This window comes from Salmo salar, chromosome ssa05, assembly GCF_905237065.1.
Source record: "Salmo salar chromosome ssa05, Ssal_v3.1, whole genome shotgun sequence".
Lineage (NCBI taxonomy): Eukaryota > Metazoa > Chordata > Actinopteri > Salmoniformes > Salmonidae > Salmo > Salmo salar.
The window spans coordinates 72,126,389-72,142,680 of NC_059446.1; the positions used below are offsets into that span (position 1 = coordinate 72,126,389).

Here is a 16,292-nt window from a genome sequence, read left to right on the forward strand (position 1 = left end):
TCACTAATAGAAAACCTCAAGTGACAGAAAAAGTGGAGCATTTTCACTCATTAAAGTTAACAGACACTAATTCATTACTTACACTTGATTAAGTGGGTCATTTGAAAAACTCAGTGAGTTGAATGTTTGATGTAATTATGACTTATGATTATCAATTAGTATGATGGAAACCCAGTATTCTCTAAGCCCTTCTGTCCACTGTAAGCACTAAGTCAACTATAGTGAAGCCCAGTGAAAGCATGAAAACCTCCCTACATTCTCTATAGGCACCACAAGTCCACCTAAAGCCCCTGATACACACATACTGTCAAGTCTACAATAATCACTCTGTTCATTACACCTCCTGCAGCCCCCATAGGACCACCATGCTGTGAAATCCCTAGTCTAGAGGTTGTTGGTCTCTGAGCGAGTCAGAAAGGTAAAGCCCAGTAGAGTTGGATTGCCTCTCTTCCCTTTTGATTCCCTTGTCAATACCATCGATTGGGAATATTTTATGAAGTCCAATTGCGTAATCATAATGGTCAGCCATTGTCAACTTTAGTTAGTCATGCCAGGACACCCTCGGCTGAACAAATGGAGCAGGTATTGAACTGGGGGGGTGTAGAGAAAAATAATGATTCATCTCAGGAAGGGGGAGAGAAAAATAAGATACTTTAACACTGTGCAGAAAGGGAAACTCTGTGCAGAAAGGGTTTGAGTGGACAAAAATGCATTCATTTTTACCTTTTGGATTCTGTGTATTGCTAGGTATTACTACACTGTTGGAGCTAGAAACACAAGATTTTCGCTACACCTGCAAATCTGTGTACACGACCAATAAGCTTTTATTTGATTCGAGAAGAGAGAACTGGCAGAGGAAGTGACGCGATCATAGAACTGAAATGAAAGTGTCTGGGTTGTGTTTGAAATCATGGTTCTGTCAAATGCATAGATTCTTACAAGAGTAAATGGCTCAGAGAGCATTCAGAGATGTTTTAGTTTACAGAGCAACCTCATTGTATAGATACTGTATCTAAACTAGTCCTATGTACCCAGGGTCAGGAATAATTGTGTTGCATAGTGTTTCCATTGTGTATGAGTGATCGATCACTTCAGGTTCCTAAGCTTAATAGAAATAACAAAGGAATTATTTAAGCGTTTGTCCTTTCCCATTATCATCAACAAGTCAATACTAAGTAATTATCCTTTTATCCCATCAAGTGAAAAACAGGAAGCCATATTTACTCACAGAGGACTTTTATTCCGCTTCTGAATGAAGCAGGTTCAGTGCAACAAACAGAGAAAATCTCTTCACACCCAGATTCCATCTCACCTTTCACAAGACCAGAACAGGGTCTTTACAATACAAAAATAAATTATAGTTGTGATTGTTAGTTATTTGTTTAATGCGGGTAACTTTCTCATGGCAAGTTAAGGGTGATAGTCCAATCGAATGGGAAATATGTGGTCACGTGACGTAGCGTAGTAGCGTTTGGTTGGTTGGTTGCGTTACTCCTTGGTGGCCATGTGAGCCATCAGGTCAATGACGCGGTTGCTGTAGCCGAACTCGTTGTCATACCTGGGGAGAGAGGAGAGACACGGTCAGGTTTCTTCATCACCAAGAATGTGTAGGTGTGGATACGTGTGTGTATTTGCAGAGGATGAATGCGTACCATGTAACCAGCTTGACGAAGTGGTCGTTCAGAGCAATGCCAGCGCCGGCATCAAAGATGGAGGAGTGGGTGTCGCCGTTGAAGTCTGAAGACACAACCTGTTGCTCCGTGTATCCAAGAATTCCCTTCATGGGTCCATCAGCGGCAGCCTTGACAACCTTCTTGATGGCGTCGTAGCTGGCCTGTGGTTCAAACAACAAGAGGGGGGTTGTCAAATTGTTCCATCGTTGCTAAATTTACAATGCTAACTAATCATGTATAAATTAAGGCATTGTCTTGTCTACTCAACAATGGGCTATACTGCCATCTTTATTTAAAGATGTGGTCACTGTGTCTAACAACTGGTCCTAGGACAGTTATCTTGTTGCTTGTATTGGCAGGTAAGGTACACCATAGAGACACTCAGACATGATGTGTATTGGCAGTTTGGTAAGGCGGGGGGAGGGGCTACTCACAGGCTTCTCCAGACGGACGGTCAGGTCCACCACTGAGACGTTGGGGGTGGGGACACGGAAGGCCATGCCAGTGATCTTGCTGTGAGGATGAAGAGGGAGTGACAGCAGCGTAAGGTCAAAGTTCAACTTACTCCTCTACAGTTTGATATACAGACATAGTGACTGGTTCTTAGACAAATGTCTGTTTCATTGCTATACATTTTACTGTTGACTGAACTGTAGTAATGGCTGACTAGTGTTATAAATGTGTAACTGGTTAGTTATTATACTAGTGTCTAGTTAGAGGCTGTGAACTTGCGATTCTAGTATTATAATTGTCTTGTTTTACTGGTTGTTATTAGTTATTTAGAGGTTGTGGTACTGACCCGTTCAGCTCGGGGATGACCTTGCCGACAGCCTTGGCTGCTCCGGTGGAGGCAGGGATGATGTTCTGGCTGGCGCCACGTCCATCCCTCCACAGCTTTCCAGAAGGACCATCAACAGTCTTCTGGGTGGCGGTGACGGCGTGAACTGTGCTCTGAGGGAGAGAGAGAGAGAGAGAGAGCGATGTTAGTGGAAAGGGAGATGAGAGAGGAGTGACCCACATTAAGGAGGTACAGAAGTGGTGGTAGTGGGGGACGGCTGGATAAGAAAAACAGAGATGGTGTGTCGGTGATCTTAAAAACAGTCCATCCCTTGTTCTGTACTGTTAGTGTTGTGTCGGTGTGAAATCTATCGTTATGTCAGATTATACCCTCTAGGTGATTAATCCCAGGTGTTGCATTTTAATCCGTACCATCAGACCCTCAATGATGTGGTAGTTATCGTGGATGACCTTGGCCAGGGGAGCCAGGCAGTTGGTTGTGCATGAAGCATTGCTGTGGAGAGAGACGTGCTAAATTATAGTCTGAACCACAACAGAATAGCCAGGCGCTGCAGGTAGTATCTGTTAAGTGGAGGGAGTGTGTGTTCAGTCGGAGGGTCTCACCTGACAACCTTGAGGGAGTTATCGTACTTCTCGTGGTTGACGCCCATGACGAACATGGGTGCATCAGCGCTGGGAGCGGAGATGACAACCCTCTTGGCACCACCCTTCAGATGGGTCTGGAGGAGGGGGGAGAGATGTTAGAGTCCGTTATTACATTTTTTGTAGCCTGGTTAAATATCGTGGCCTAGTTATTGTATGTATTCAACATAATGCAACACATACAGGTTAAGCCTGATGGGTAAAGTGATGTTATAAAGGAGTTATTTCTGTTCTAATGATATTCCTATATCATACAGTTCTGGATGCTGTGTCTACTGATGGGGATACTTACAGAGGCCTTCTCAATGGTGGTGAAGACACCTGTTGACTCAACTACATAGGTGGCACCAGCATCTCCCCACTTGATGTTAGCTGGGTCTCTCCTGAGAACGAGAGAGAGAAGAGGAGGTTCAGGGTTATGTTATGAGGAAGCAGAGCACCATAGACTATATCATTTATATTGTTATAGATTCCACAAGGGGGCGCCATTCCATAAGGCCACAAGGGACTTCAGGTCTCTCCTGCATATTCTACAGATGCTGACCGGATTTGTATAAATTGCTTTAGATGTGGGGGGAAAAAAAGTGAATTATTTGTTACAAAATTAATGAACTCACTCGTGGAACACAGTGATTTTGTGTCCATCGATGACCAGCTTGCCACCCTCAGCCTTGACCTCACCATGGAAACGTCCGTGGGTGGAGTCATACTTGAACATGTAGACCTGAAGAGGGAGAAGGAGAGGAGGTGAGTCTCTTGGCCTATTGTTAATAGATCCTAAGTTATGACAGGGCCTTGGTTTGGTCATTGAGGGCATCAGGGTGACAGCAACATTCAAAGGTCTTGAAGTTATTGAAACCACTTAATAAGTTAGGGTGAAGAACTAATCTATACATAAGCTAAATATTTCACAAAGTCTTAACCTTAATTCTTCATACATGTCAGGGATCAATACATTTTTCTACTGATTCAGTGGGCTAGAAGTCCATGGTCCATTGTAGGCTTTAGGCTACTCACCATGTAGTCCAGGTCGATGAAGGGGTCGTTGATGGCCACAATCTCAACTCCCTTCTTGGAGTGGAATGCAGCACGGGTCACCAGACGCCCGATACGGCCGAATCTGGAGGACAAGACGATTCATTCCATTAATCATTTATGTCACACCCAGTCCTCAACAATAAGGAATTTCATAAACCTCTCGCTATTGAAAAATGAATGAAGTTGTGGTCCCCCATCTGTCTCTCCTGTATTCTAATGTAAGAGCTGGTGCCTTGCTCAGTAGGGAGCCATGTTTCAAAGGTCACAGATAGAAATGTCATGTACACAACTGAACTGACATTTCTGTTCCACAACATCTGACTGTTGTGTAGCACCTCAAGCAAAAGACTAAAGACTGGACATAAAGAGCTTTCAGAGAAACCTCAAATGAACATGTGGCGACCTCAAAATACTGTATTTCCATAGAAAGAGGACAGGGTTCAGGGGGGTTGTGTACCATAGCCAGCAGAGTGAACAGGACTGAGGCTGTACCCTCTGGGGTATAAAGTCTAACTGTCTACCCCTGATGTGGTAATTCTCCACCATGAAGTGAGAGGCCTGTTTGATTAGTAGTTACTTTTTAACTAGAAAAATCAGGTTCACAGGCAGACAGGCTCTGATACACACTGTCCTCCGAGAGGTGGAGGGGAGGCGAAGAGGAGGATAGGAGAAGGGGAACTGCAGATCCCCCGCACATATGAGTAGTGAGGCCAACGACACATTTTCAACTGTAGACTGGACAATAAAACTGTTCTATTCAACTAAGCACAAGGTGACCACTTGTCTACTAGTGAAAACATCAGAGAACAAGAGACCACCAGGGTGGCCGTCCCTGGGTTTGTGTGTCTGTTCTGCTAACCAGAGTGTGCCTTCTGCAAAACACAAGTCTCTTCCTGCTCTTTAGTCACTGAGCTAGTTTAGAGTAAGACAGCTATTAAATGTTCTGATGGTTCAGAATGTCAACAAGACACTACTGTACCCCTGACCTTTTCTCCAAAGGGTGCCTGGCTAAAAAAAGACTGGAGTAAGAGAGGGTACAGAGAGAAGGGTCATGTAAGCCAAGCTCCTCAGTGCTCGTCTGAATACTACACATCATCGGGGATGACTTGTGCATCATATGAAACTTGTGTTTCTCGCAAACAGAGGGCAGGTCCTTTCAAAAGGGACATCAGTACTCCCTGTGTGAGGTTACCAGGGTACATCCATTAGTAAGGAATGATGTACTGAAAACTTGATTGTATTCATTACTATGTTTCTGTTATTATTAATTTATTTTAGCGAGATTGCCATTTCAAATAGATATGATTTTAAAGCGTAAACTCTGCACTGGGTCAAGCCAGAGTAGGAGATTCTAACACTGTGTGTGTGGTGGTGATACATTGCTAGATTGTGTGTTGTGGTGTAAGTTAAGGGGTTAAATGAAAATGTATCTTACCCATTGACACCTACTTTCACCATTTTGCCTGAGTTGGTCTAGTCCTCTGTGGGGGGAGAGAAGAGGGGAGGGAGAGACATTAGCTATTAAAACAAATATTGACCATCCATTATGATTTCTGGGGATTTCCATACTTTATGGCATAGAACTTTGCAACCGAGTTATAGCTTTAAGGTAAGCAGAGGCATAGAGAACATAGCATAAGAGAATAATAGAGTATGCCATAGGTCCCTAGAATAGATCATTTATCTGAACAGTATGACACATCAAATGTCTGCAACTCATAGTAAGTTTATGCAAAGAAGAACATTTGCATTTAAAAGCACAGCAAAATGTTTTAACTGGAATAAAATGTGTGATAGTCTGTTTAAACAAATTGCAACATGTTGTAAGTAACAGTTATGAACTTTGAAAGTCTAACTAAACTTTGCGTCAGGGATTCAGAGTTCAATCATGGCAGATTGAAGTCACTTTAACAAGAGGTTTGAATAGTCTTTTCTAAAGAGAAAAACCCCTATATACATCAAGTAGTTGGAGCTGCATCTCATCAACTATGACATTAAATAAATGGCCACGCATGCAACAAGTCTTAGAATAAAACAAACAATCGCAAGCTTGTCAAGCCAAAAGCTGACAATCTCCCTAATCTTGTTGCTATCTAAGGCCCATATTATCCCCAGCCATGAATTTAGTTAAATATCCTAATGTAGCCGTTGGTTGGTCATTTACCGTTTGTGAGATGCCTCAATCCTGTCTTACGACTTTCGGGTGTGAGTGGGGACTGGCAGAGCTGGGCAACCTATTTATTTCCACCCTGTATGGACACGCCCCTTTGTACGCTACGGACTCTAAACCCCGCCCCTTTCAGAATGTCAATGTCATAAGGAAGTTGTGACAAGTCAGCCTATTATAAATTTAGTGTATGTAGCCTAACAATAAAGCTGCGTTAGCTATATGAATTGGGTCTTACTGTGTTCACCCTGTTTTATTTTACTAGGCAAGTCAGTTAAGAACAAATTCTTATTTACAATGACAGTCTACTGTGAAACACTGGGTTAACTACCGTGCTCAGGAGCAGAATGACACATTTTTACCTTGTCACCTTGGGGATTTGATCCAGCAACCTTTGTGGTTACTGGCCCAACGCTCTAACCACTAGGCTACCTGCCTCCCCTTTCCTGGTATTTAAAGTAAAACTGGCCTAAAGTAGCATTGATTTTGTGGGTTCTAGTGAATAGTGTAGGCCTGAATATTGAGTGAAGTGCTTTCACTTTGATTCATTTTGCTTTCAGGGAAGTTCATCAGACTCTCTGTATCTGTCTGAATATATGGCCCTCTTATTTCACTCAAGGCCGCCACATTCAACCAATAGATTTTATTAACACTGAATGTTTTTTTTTGTATACCTTTTTAAACCTTCCCATAGCTTTAATTTGGAAGCATAGGAACAGATGATGCAACACTACACAGATATAATAAGTCCTTGGATGGCCAAATGATATAATAGAGGGTCTGTTCCTGTGTGACCTTCTCACTAGATAGGGAGAGCCAGACAGCGAGAGCAAACGGGGATCAAATCACTTTCCTCCACAGTGTGACATTTACAGTCCAAAGACCACGACCCTTCACTTTCAACCTCTCTCTCTCTCCTCTCCTTCTCCTGCCTAGGGTGTGAGGAGTGCTGTGTGGACCTATGGCCATGCCCTGAACACATCACATTTTGCACATTCTCATGCCTTAGGCTTAGATACAGTTTTCACAGAAATAACTTGTGTGGGTGTGTTTTGTCTGTCTACTCAAGTGACTGTGTCTAAGGAGTTGAGTTCTATCTATGTCAGAGTAACCGAATGGCAAGTCTGGTTATAACACAAGATTGGGTCTGTGGATCTGGTTTTGTTCACTTGGTGTCTCAAAAGAACATTATGAACAAGAAAACCCAAGGATTTTAGTTCTGTAAATGAAGCTACCCCTCCAGCCTTGTCTTATGTACAGAAATCCAGTCTGTCTGGCCGTGGTAGGGACATGTATATATGTAGCCCTGTGTCATGTGACACATTTTTCTAATTTGAAAGCCTTATCTTTTGCTTTAACATGAAACAGCCCACCTTGTATATTCTAGTGTACCACCCTCCTAAACCTAAACCTAATAGTTGGTTCATTGCAGAATTCTCTGACCTCTGTCTTTGGTTATGTCTAAATATGACAGGGTTATTCTTGGAGATCTAAACATTCATGTGTTTAGCCCAAATAATGCACTAGCTAGGGAGTTTTGAACCCGTTAGGATCCTTTAACTTTGTGCTACATCCCACAGGGCCGACACACAACCAAGGCCATACTGTTGATCTGGTGCTGTCCTATGGTCCGAATATTGATTACTTGGAAACTATTGATGTGTGTCTCTGACAATCTCAATGTTGTTTTTAAAATGCTTCCTCCTACTCCTCCTAAAAATGTGTTTGTCACCACTCACTCTCACATTATCTCCACAACTCCTAGTAAGTTCATCTACCAATGCCTTCTGATCCTCTACTACTCCTGTTATTTGTCTTCACAACGGTGATTTTCTGGGAAGCTACAGTGATGTATGTGAGGCTACTTTAGACTCCGTGGCACCAGTTAAAAGCAGAAATAAACTGCTGGCCAGCGTCTCACCATGGTTAAATGACCACACATCTGCTTTAAATAGTGAACTTGGAAAGGCTGAACGTAAATGGAAGGCCTGCAAACTTCAAGTATTCTATGAGATAATGAAGGAGCTGATGAGAAATGATAATGTTGCGGGTTAAAGATGCATCAGCGAACTACTTCTCTACCCTGATCTCTGAGAACTCCCACAACTTTAGAAAATGTTTGATCCCAGATTGGCAGTAGCTGACTCCATACCAGCATTGCTGTCCAGAAGGCACTTGAGGAAACTACTCTGTCTACAGCTGCCTTTTTCTCATTTGGGCAAATATCCTTTGAGTCCCTCCTTGATACTGTAGGTCACATGAAGACCTCCTCCTGCCCCTTAGACATGATCCCTGCTAGATCACTCCTACTGTTGGGTTGGCCCTTACATTCTGCCTATTGTAAGTAGCTCCCTGACTTCTGGCTCCTTTTCAGCCTATTTTAAAACTGATCTGTTCAAACCTCTCCTTAAAGAGCCCAATCTAGACAAAACAAATGATGGCTACCATTACTGCTTATGCGGTCGCTGGCTTGAAAGGTCGCTGGTTTGAATCACCAAGCCGACTACTATAGGTGAAAAATCAGTCGATGTGGCCTTGAGCAAGACACTTAACCCTAATAACGGCTGATCCCTGGCCGTGAACACACTCTCCGAGGGTTGTTCAAAAAATATATATATCTAATTCACACGTGTATGAAACACACTTGTACATGTGTGAAATAGTACAAATGTAAACACCCAAGTAATTATTATTATTGAAAAATATAATCGGGTTTTCAATAATTTCTTCTGATCATAAATGTCCCATTAGGTCAATAAGGACTTGTTGGAACCAGGGTGGGGCGTCAGTGATCTTCTCTTTCTGCTCTCTATAGGAATATAAAATGACCAATTAGTAGTCTGAACCCTTAGGCCTTTGGTTCATACGCCTCTACAAGCAAAACACATAACAACCTGTACCTAAATATCACAGTGAAGGAAATAACACAGAACTAGCGTTACATGTTCTCCAACACAGAGCGACATGCCATGACCCATGACCCATAACACATGAACAACATGTTCAACAGCAGAATAGCAGTCATGCCACCCTGCACTAATATTTTTGTCACAGGTGTTGGAATTTAGGGTGATGACGAGCCAATGACCTGGGCATAGTTGAACTACCACGACCCCATGTGAACACGCACTGCTCTTGGCCTCCGCTGCACAGCTTAAGGTCAGAGAGGTGAAGTAAAGGTCATTCTATAAATATAATCAGACCGGTCTACTCCTCGGTGGATGGTATACACTGGTGATACTGTGTACTGTATTTGACCCTGCTTAATATCACACCACATGATCACACAGTCATCATAGGTCATACTATAGTCCATGGTAGGCTAATATAAAGGCCACCTTCTCCCTTAATTTAGATTTTTCATGTAGGCCTACAGATTTCTGTAAGAAAACGTTTAATTTGTGTCTGATAATTCACTGTTCAGTTGGTTAGTTATGTTCAGATTTGTGTAGTGCTTTTGAGAAAATCAGAGGAAGCCAAAAGTAGTTTTGAATACTAAAGAGGAGCCATGGGCTTAAATCTAGACCCAGAAGACCCTAGACCAGACGCTGTGAGGCTGAGAGTACAAGAAGACTACTGCTGTAGGCTATGTGTCAATATACAGTGCCCTCTGTGATTATTGGGACAGTGAAGCATTTTTTCTTATTTTCTTGGATTTGAAATCAAACAATGACTATGAGGTTAGTGCAGACTGTCAGCTTAATTTAAGGGTATTTTCATCCATATCAGGTGAACCATTTAGAAATTACAGCACTTTTGTACATAGTCCCCCCATTTTTGGGGAGCAAAAGTCTTGGGACAAATAATGTGTATTAAAGTAGTACCAAGATAATTGTGCTTCTGTAATTTTCTTACTCATCATTATTCACGATTTATTCAGGATTATCCGTAATCATGGTAGTATCCACATTCATGTAGAAGTGTTTAGAAACCTATTCTATTCTTATTTACATTAAAAGTGAATCCAAAATGACACAATACATCATTTATCATTCATTTCTATTGGGCACAAAATAATCTGAAACTCAACCAAAACAAACCGCATCAGAAAGGTGTACAGCTGGGTTCATATGCTGCTGAATTATCATCAGTATCATAATGTCCATTAACAGAGTCCAGCACAAAGTCTGAAGTCTGGATTGCACAACGGTTTGGACCTTGCAACATGACAGACTAATTCAGACTGACCCCTTGTGGTTTACTTTAGGGACTGCATCCAGTCTTTTAACCTGAGTTAACCTCTTCTATGATGAACACACTACTGACTCTAGAGCCCTGAAACTCAACTCTGGACCTCGAAGTCAGTTCCATTGCATTTTTGAATTGTTCCCCTCTAATCATGGACTGGTTTAGACCTGGGGCACCAGGTGTGTGTAATTAATTACCAGGTAGAACAGAAAACCAGCTGGCTCCAGACCTCGTAGGGTCAGAGTTGAGTACCCCTGCTCTAGAGACTCTCAGTATCCATCTCCCAACCTCTAATGCACATTATTGACCCTGGTGAAATTCCCTCTTTCCCCAACCCAGAACTGACCCTGGTGAAATGCCCTCTTTCCCCAACCCAGAACTGACCCTGGTGAAATGCCCTCTTTCCCCAACCCAGAACTGACCCTGGTGAAATTCCCTCTTTCCCCAACCCAGAACTGACCCTGGTGAAATGCCCTCTTTCCCCAACCCAGAACTGACCCTGGTGAAATACCCTCTTTCCCCAACCCAGAACTGACCCTGGTGAAATGCCCTCTTTCCCCAACCCAGAACTGACCCTGGTGAAATGCCCTCTTTCCCCAACCCAGAACTGTATTTAAAGAGAGAAGATGATGTTCTGTTTGGGAAGTACTTGTCATATAGACAAGAGTTAACTCCCTTCTATAAGTGAGATACTAACGACATAGTAAATTCAGTTTGGAAGCATCAGTGGTAGCTTGATTAGTGTAGCTCCAAGCCCTAATTGGTCCTCCCACACAACCCCACCATGTTATGCAGGCATTTCATTTAGCTCGGAGGAAGACATGTACCTTCTCTCTCTCCCTCAGCTGCCTGTGGCAGATTTAATCAAAACGACCATGGAAACAGAGGTATAAATATCTGCTGTGAGAAATTGAACCTTCAAATTGAATGGAAATGCATGAATATGTAGATGACGCATGTCAATGTGAAATGAACAAATGGAGGAGTAGAGGATTTGAGGATGAATCTGCCACTGGAAGATGTCAGGACTTTAATAGAACACAACACTCAATACAACATGTTTCAGTGTACATTTATTCATGCCAAATGTATGTCAAATCAATAGCAGAGAGAAGAAACATTTGACTTTAATTATATTATTATCTTTTTTCTAATATTTATTTCCATTAAACATGCCATAACACAACTATTTCTGCAGGATTAACAAGGACAATATTAGTCAAGAAAGACAAAAGTTTTAAATACTTCATTTTAAATAAAGTGCAGGTATACTGTCAAAACAACACTCAGAGACTTAAAATAGAATAACAGCTTGATGTAAACATAACTCTGATACTTTGAAGATTCAAATGAATAGATGTACAATATAAGTACAGCTAACCCCTTCCAACAGCCAGGAGACATACAGAGTAACTGTCACTAAGCTCGATGGAACCACATTAGCAATACAGCAAGTACACTACAGCTACGCTACATGTAGACCTCCTTTGTACTCACATTAACATCCTTGTATTCACCTCATGTGTGTAAATGACTGTGTGCTGTGTAGCAGCCTACTGTGTGTTCGTCCTCATATCCCCTGAGGGACGTCAGTCTCTTCCTCTCTCTCCACTAGCAGCCCAGTCCACTCATTGACCCGATCCTGTCCAGTTTGAGTCCGAAGCATCCTCGGTTCCACCCCCTCCTCGACCGGTCCGTCACAGCTCTTTTCTGATTGGCCAGGGTCCCCTTCAGGAGGCGGAGCCAGGTGCTGTCGCCCTGTGCTGGTATGTCAGCCCATTTGGGGTACTCAGCGACTTTGACCCCGGAAGTAAAAGCAGAGGAGGGCTCCTCTGGTTGGCTGCTCACCAGGTTCTCCAGGTCATCCAGGGTCAGGTCGTTGTAGCGATCCAGAAACTGCTCAACAAACTAGGCAGGAACAACAAATATGGTGTTATTATTACTACGCAGAAAAGTCACGAGAGCTCCGTACAAAAGTTATTGATGATCCATCTCTGCCCTCAATCCAAATATACCCTCTACTCCCCTCTTCCCCATCTCCCCTCTGTCCCACTCTCCCCCTACTCTCCCCATCTCCCCTCTGTCCCACTCTCCCCATCTCCCCTCTGTCCCACTCTCCCCATCTCCCCTCTGTCCCACTCTCCCCATCTCCCCACTGTCCCATCTCCCCTCTGTCCCACTCTCCCCATCTCCCCTCTGTCCCACTCTCCCCATCTCCCCTCTGTCCCACTCTCCCCATCTCCCCTCTGTCCCACTCTCCCCATCTCCCCTCTGTCCCACTCTCCCCATCTCCCCTCTGTCCCACTCTCCCCATCTCCCCTCTGTCCCACTCTCCCCATCTCCCCTCTGTCCCACTCTCCCCATCTCCCCTCTGTCCCACTCTCCCCATCTCCCCTCTGTCCCACTCTCCCCAGCTCCCCTCTGTCCCACTCTCCCCAGCTCCCCTCTGTCCCACTCTCCCCAGCTCCCCTCTGTCCCACTCTCCCCATCTCCCCTCTGTCCCACTCTCCCCATCTCCCCTCTGTCCCACTCTCCCCATCTCCCCTCTGTCCCACTCTCCCCATCTCCCCTCTGTCCCACTCTCCCCATCTCCCCTCTGTCCCACTCTCCCCATCTCCCCTCTGTCCCACTCTCCCCATCTCCCCTCTGTCCCACTCTCCCCATCTCCCCTCTGTCCTCTCCCCATCTCCCCTCTGTCCCACTCTCCCCATCTCCCCTCTGTCCCACTCTCCCATCTCCCCTCTGTCCCACTCTCCCCATCTCCCCTCTGTCCCACTCTCCCATCTCCCCTCTGTCCCACTCTCCCCATCTCCCCTCTGTCCCACTCTCCCCATCTCCCCTCTGTCCCACTCTCCCCATCTCCCCCTACTCTCCCCAGCTCCCCCTACTCTCCCCAGCTCCCCTCTGTCCCACTCTCCCCAGCTCCCCTCTGTCCCACTCTCCCCATCTCCCCTCTGTCCCACTCTCCCCATCTCCCCTCTGTCCCACTCTCCCCATCTCCCCTCTGTCCCACTCTCCCCATCTCCCCTCTGTCCCACTCTCCCCATCTCCCCTTTGTCCCACTCTCCCCATCTCCCCTCTGTCCCACTCTCCCCAGCTCTCCTCTGTCCCACTCTCCCCATCTCCCCTCTGTCCCACTCTCCCCATCTCCCCTCTGTCCCACTCTCCCCATCTCCCCTCTGTCCCACTCTCCCCAGCTCCCCTCTGTCCCACTCTCCCCATCTCCCCTCTGTCTCACTCTCCCATCTCCCCTCTGTCTCACTCTCCCCATCTCCCCTCTGTCCCACTCTCCCCATCTCCCCTCTGTCTCACTCTCCCCATCTCCCCCTACTCTCCCCAGCTCCCCTCTGTACTCCCCAGCTCCCCTCTGTCCCACTCTCCCCATCTCCCCTCTGTCCCACTCTCCCCATCTCCCCTCTGTCCCACTCTCCCCATCTCCCCCTCTGCTCCCCTACTCTCCCCATCTCCCCTCTGTCCCACTCTCCCCATCTCCCCTCTGTCCCACTCTCCCCATCTCCCCTCTGTCCCACTCTCCCCAGCTCCCCTCTGTCCCACTCTCCCCAGCTCCCCTCTGTCCCACTCTCCCCATCTCCCCTCTGTCCCACTCTCCCCAGCTCCCCTCTGTCCCACTCTCCCCAGCTCCCCTCTGTCCCACTCTCCCCAGCTCCCCTCTGTCCCACTCTCCCCATCTCCCCTCTGTCCCACTCTCCCACTCTCCCCATCTCCCCTCTGTCCCACTCTCCCCAGCTCCCCTCTGTCCCACTCTCCCCATCTCCCCTCTGTCCCACTCTCCCCATCTCCCCTCTGTCCCACTCTCCCCATCTCTCTCTGTCCCACTCTCCCCATCTCCCCTCTGTCCCACTCTCCCCATCTCCCCTCTGTCCCACTCTCCCCATCTCCCCTACTCTCCCAGCTCCCCTGCTCTCCCCAGCTCCCCTCTGTCCCACTCCACCAGCTCCCCTCTGTCCCACTCTCCCCATCTCCCCTCTGTCCCACTCTCCCCATCTCCCCTCTGTCCCACTCTCCCCAGCTCCCCTCTGTCCCACTCTCCCCATCTCCCCTCTGTCCCACTCTCCCCAGCTCCCCTCTGTCCCACTCTCCCCAGCTCCCCTCTGTCCCACTCTCCCCATCTCCCCTCTGTCCCCATCTCCCCCTACTCTCCCCAGCTCCCCCTACTCTCCCCAGCTCCCCTCTGTCCCACTCTCCCCAGTTCCCCTCTGTCCCACTCTCCCCATCTCCCCTCTGTCCCACTCTCCCCTCTGTCCCACTCTCCCCATCTCCCCCTACTCTCCCCCTCCCTAACTTTCCACTCCCACCTCCTTCTCCATCCCCATATCCCCTCTTTTTCCTATTCTCCTCTCACTACCCCTCTCCCTTCACCCTCCTTACCTGGATGGCATCAGGTGAGGGGTGCAGGGTGCGCCCCTCTGTGTGCCCCAGGGGTGCGATCAGGAGCAGAGCAGCACAGAGCAGAGCTGGGTACAGCATGGCAGCGGTGAGTAGAGGGAGGGCGGGAACAGTAATGCAGGAGACTGGCTGGACACGACTACACTGACACTGCAATGACAACAGAATTCTGTAAAAACAGAGAGGAATTAATATGCCAATATAGATAATACAGTGACAATTAATACAACTATAATACATCTCTAAAACCATACAGAAAAATGTTTGACTACACATCACACAGAGCAATGACCACCACCACGGCTCTACTGACCATAAAGTTAAATCCATGATCATGCTTTATGATGACGTTTAATACCCTGATGTTAATAATCAAATACATGAGAAAAACGTCATTTTCGCCAAGGGAGAAATTGCCTTGTACACACAATATACTGCTGTATGAAAATCTGAGACAAGGTAGAAATTGTGACATTATGTGAGATGAGTATTGATTTTCATTGAATATCTTATAAAACATCAGATCTACAAATGAGCCCCTGATTCCTCTATAATAAATCAGTACATTATACTTCCTGGTTCTTTAAGATCAAATAGACATGGATGCATTTAAGTATTTACTCAGGAATATTACTTACTGCATGATAATAATGTACTAAATAAAATAAAACATTCATTGTATACAATGAAATATGCAGCAATACCTACTTTTTGGTACAAATTCCATCTTCCTCTTTATCTAATCAACCTGAAAGCACAGGTGCATAACCTCTCACCCTTTTGCTAAACGAACAAATAAAGAATGCATGAAACTCACACTTTGTCTTCTTCTCTTGTCTCCGATGCTGTGGGTCACTGTGTGCTCTCACAGGCTGGCTGCATCTCTATTTCTCTCACGCAGTCTTTCCCTCTCCTCTATCAGCTACCTCTCACTGTTCGGCACCTGCTGAAAGCATCACTATCTCACGCTTTGCCCCTCCTTTTCTCCTCTTCCCTCTCTCTCAGTGATGTTATTGAAAGGATGAGTTTGCCTCTTGTGTTCGCTTGGCAGTGGTTTAATGTTAGTGTATCAGCTGGGATGATGAGGTGGGTTTATACCGGCAAACATCCTCCCTCCGGCCCCCTCCATCTCCCCTCCCCTACTTCATCACTGGGATGATGTCATGGCAGTAGGAGTGTTTGTCATCACCAAGGTGACTAGAGGTTGCCGGTGGCCACACATCTCCCCTGCTTGGAACACAATGATGTCACTGGAGGACACCTGCCAGGGTCAAAGGGCAAACAGAAACATTACAAGAGCGCCCAATGGGTATAGTGGCTGGGGAGGACCAATTTTTGAAACTGGACCTACAGTGGAGGTCGTCCTCGATCGGTCTGGT

At 45.9% G+C, this 16,292-nt stretch overlaps 2 protein-coding genes across 5 annotated transcripts; both read right to left on the reverse strand.

The window, feature by feature from the left end:
- Nucleotides 1-1,477: 1,477 nt before the first annotated feature.
- Nucleotides 1,478-6,362, reverse strand: LOC100136417 (glyceraldehyde-3-phosphate dehydrogenase). Its single transcript, NM_001123561.1, is given in 11 exon segments — nt 1,478-1,558; nt 1,653-1,834; nt 2,108-2,186; nt 2,473-2,624; nt 2,883-2,964; nt 3,075-3,190; nt 3,406-3,496; nt 3,731-3,837; nt 4,131-4,233; nt 5,587-5,632; nt 6,316-6,362. Coding segments are annotated over 10 exon segments (1,005 nt in total). The 5' UTR covers nt 5,610-5,632; nt 6,316-6,362; the 3' UTR covers nt 1,478-1,488.
- A 5,164-nt stretch (nt 6,363-11,526) lies between these two features.
- anfc1 (C-type natriuretic peptide 1) lies at nt 11,527-16,041 on the reverse strand. Of its 4 annotated transcripts, none has more exons than XM_014153218.2 (3): nt 15,731-16,041; nt 14,896-15,063; nt 11,527-12,414 (listed from the first exon to the last, which is right to left on the reverse strand). In XM_014153218.2, exons 2-3 carry the CDS (start codon nt 14,992-14,994, stop codon nt 12,118-12,120), a joined length of 396 nt encoding a protein of 131 aa, XP_014008693.1. In that variant the 5' UTR covers nt 14,995-15,063; nt 15,731-16,041; the 3' UTR covers nt 11,527-12,117. The 4 variants fall into 4 exon arrangements, with proteins under 4 accessions (XP_014008693.1, XP_014008684.1, XP_014008703.1 ...); XM_014153209.2 differs by lacking the exon at nt 15,731-16,041 and adding an exon at nt 15,622-15,721 and having other exon boundaries at nt 14,896-15,082; XM_014153228.2 differs by lacking the exon at nt 15,731-16,041 and adding an exon at nt 15,622-15,692.
- Nucleotides 16,042-16,292: the final 251 nt, after the last annotated feature.

What these genes read in the sequence shown, in the direction of transcription:
- anfc1 (XM_014153218.2), bottom strand. Translation starts at nt 14,994, where the DNA reads ATGCTGTACCCAGCTCTGCTCTGTGCTGCTCTGCTCCTGATCGCACCC. An exon ending in CCTCACCTGATGCCATCCAG is followed by an intron (nt 12,415 to 14,895) that starts GTAAGGAGGGTG and finishes GTTCCTGCCTAG; the next exon opens with TTTGTTGAGCAGTTTCTGGA.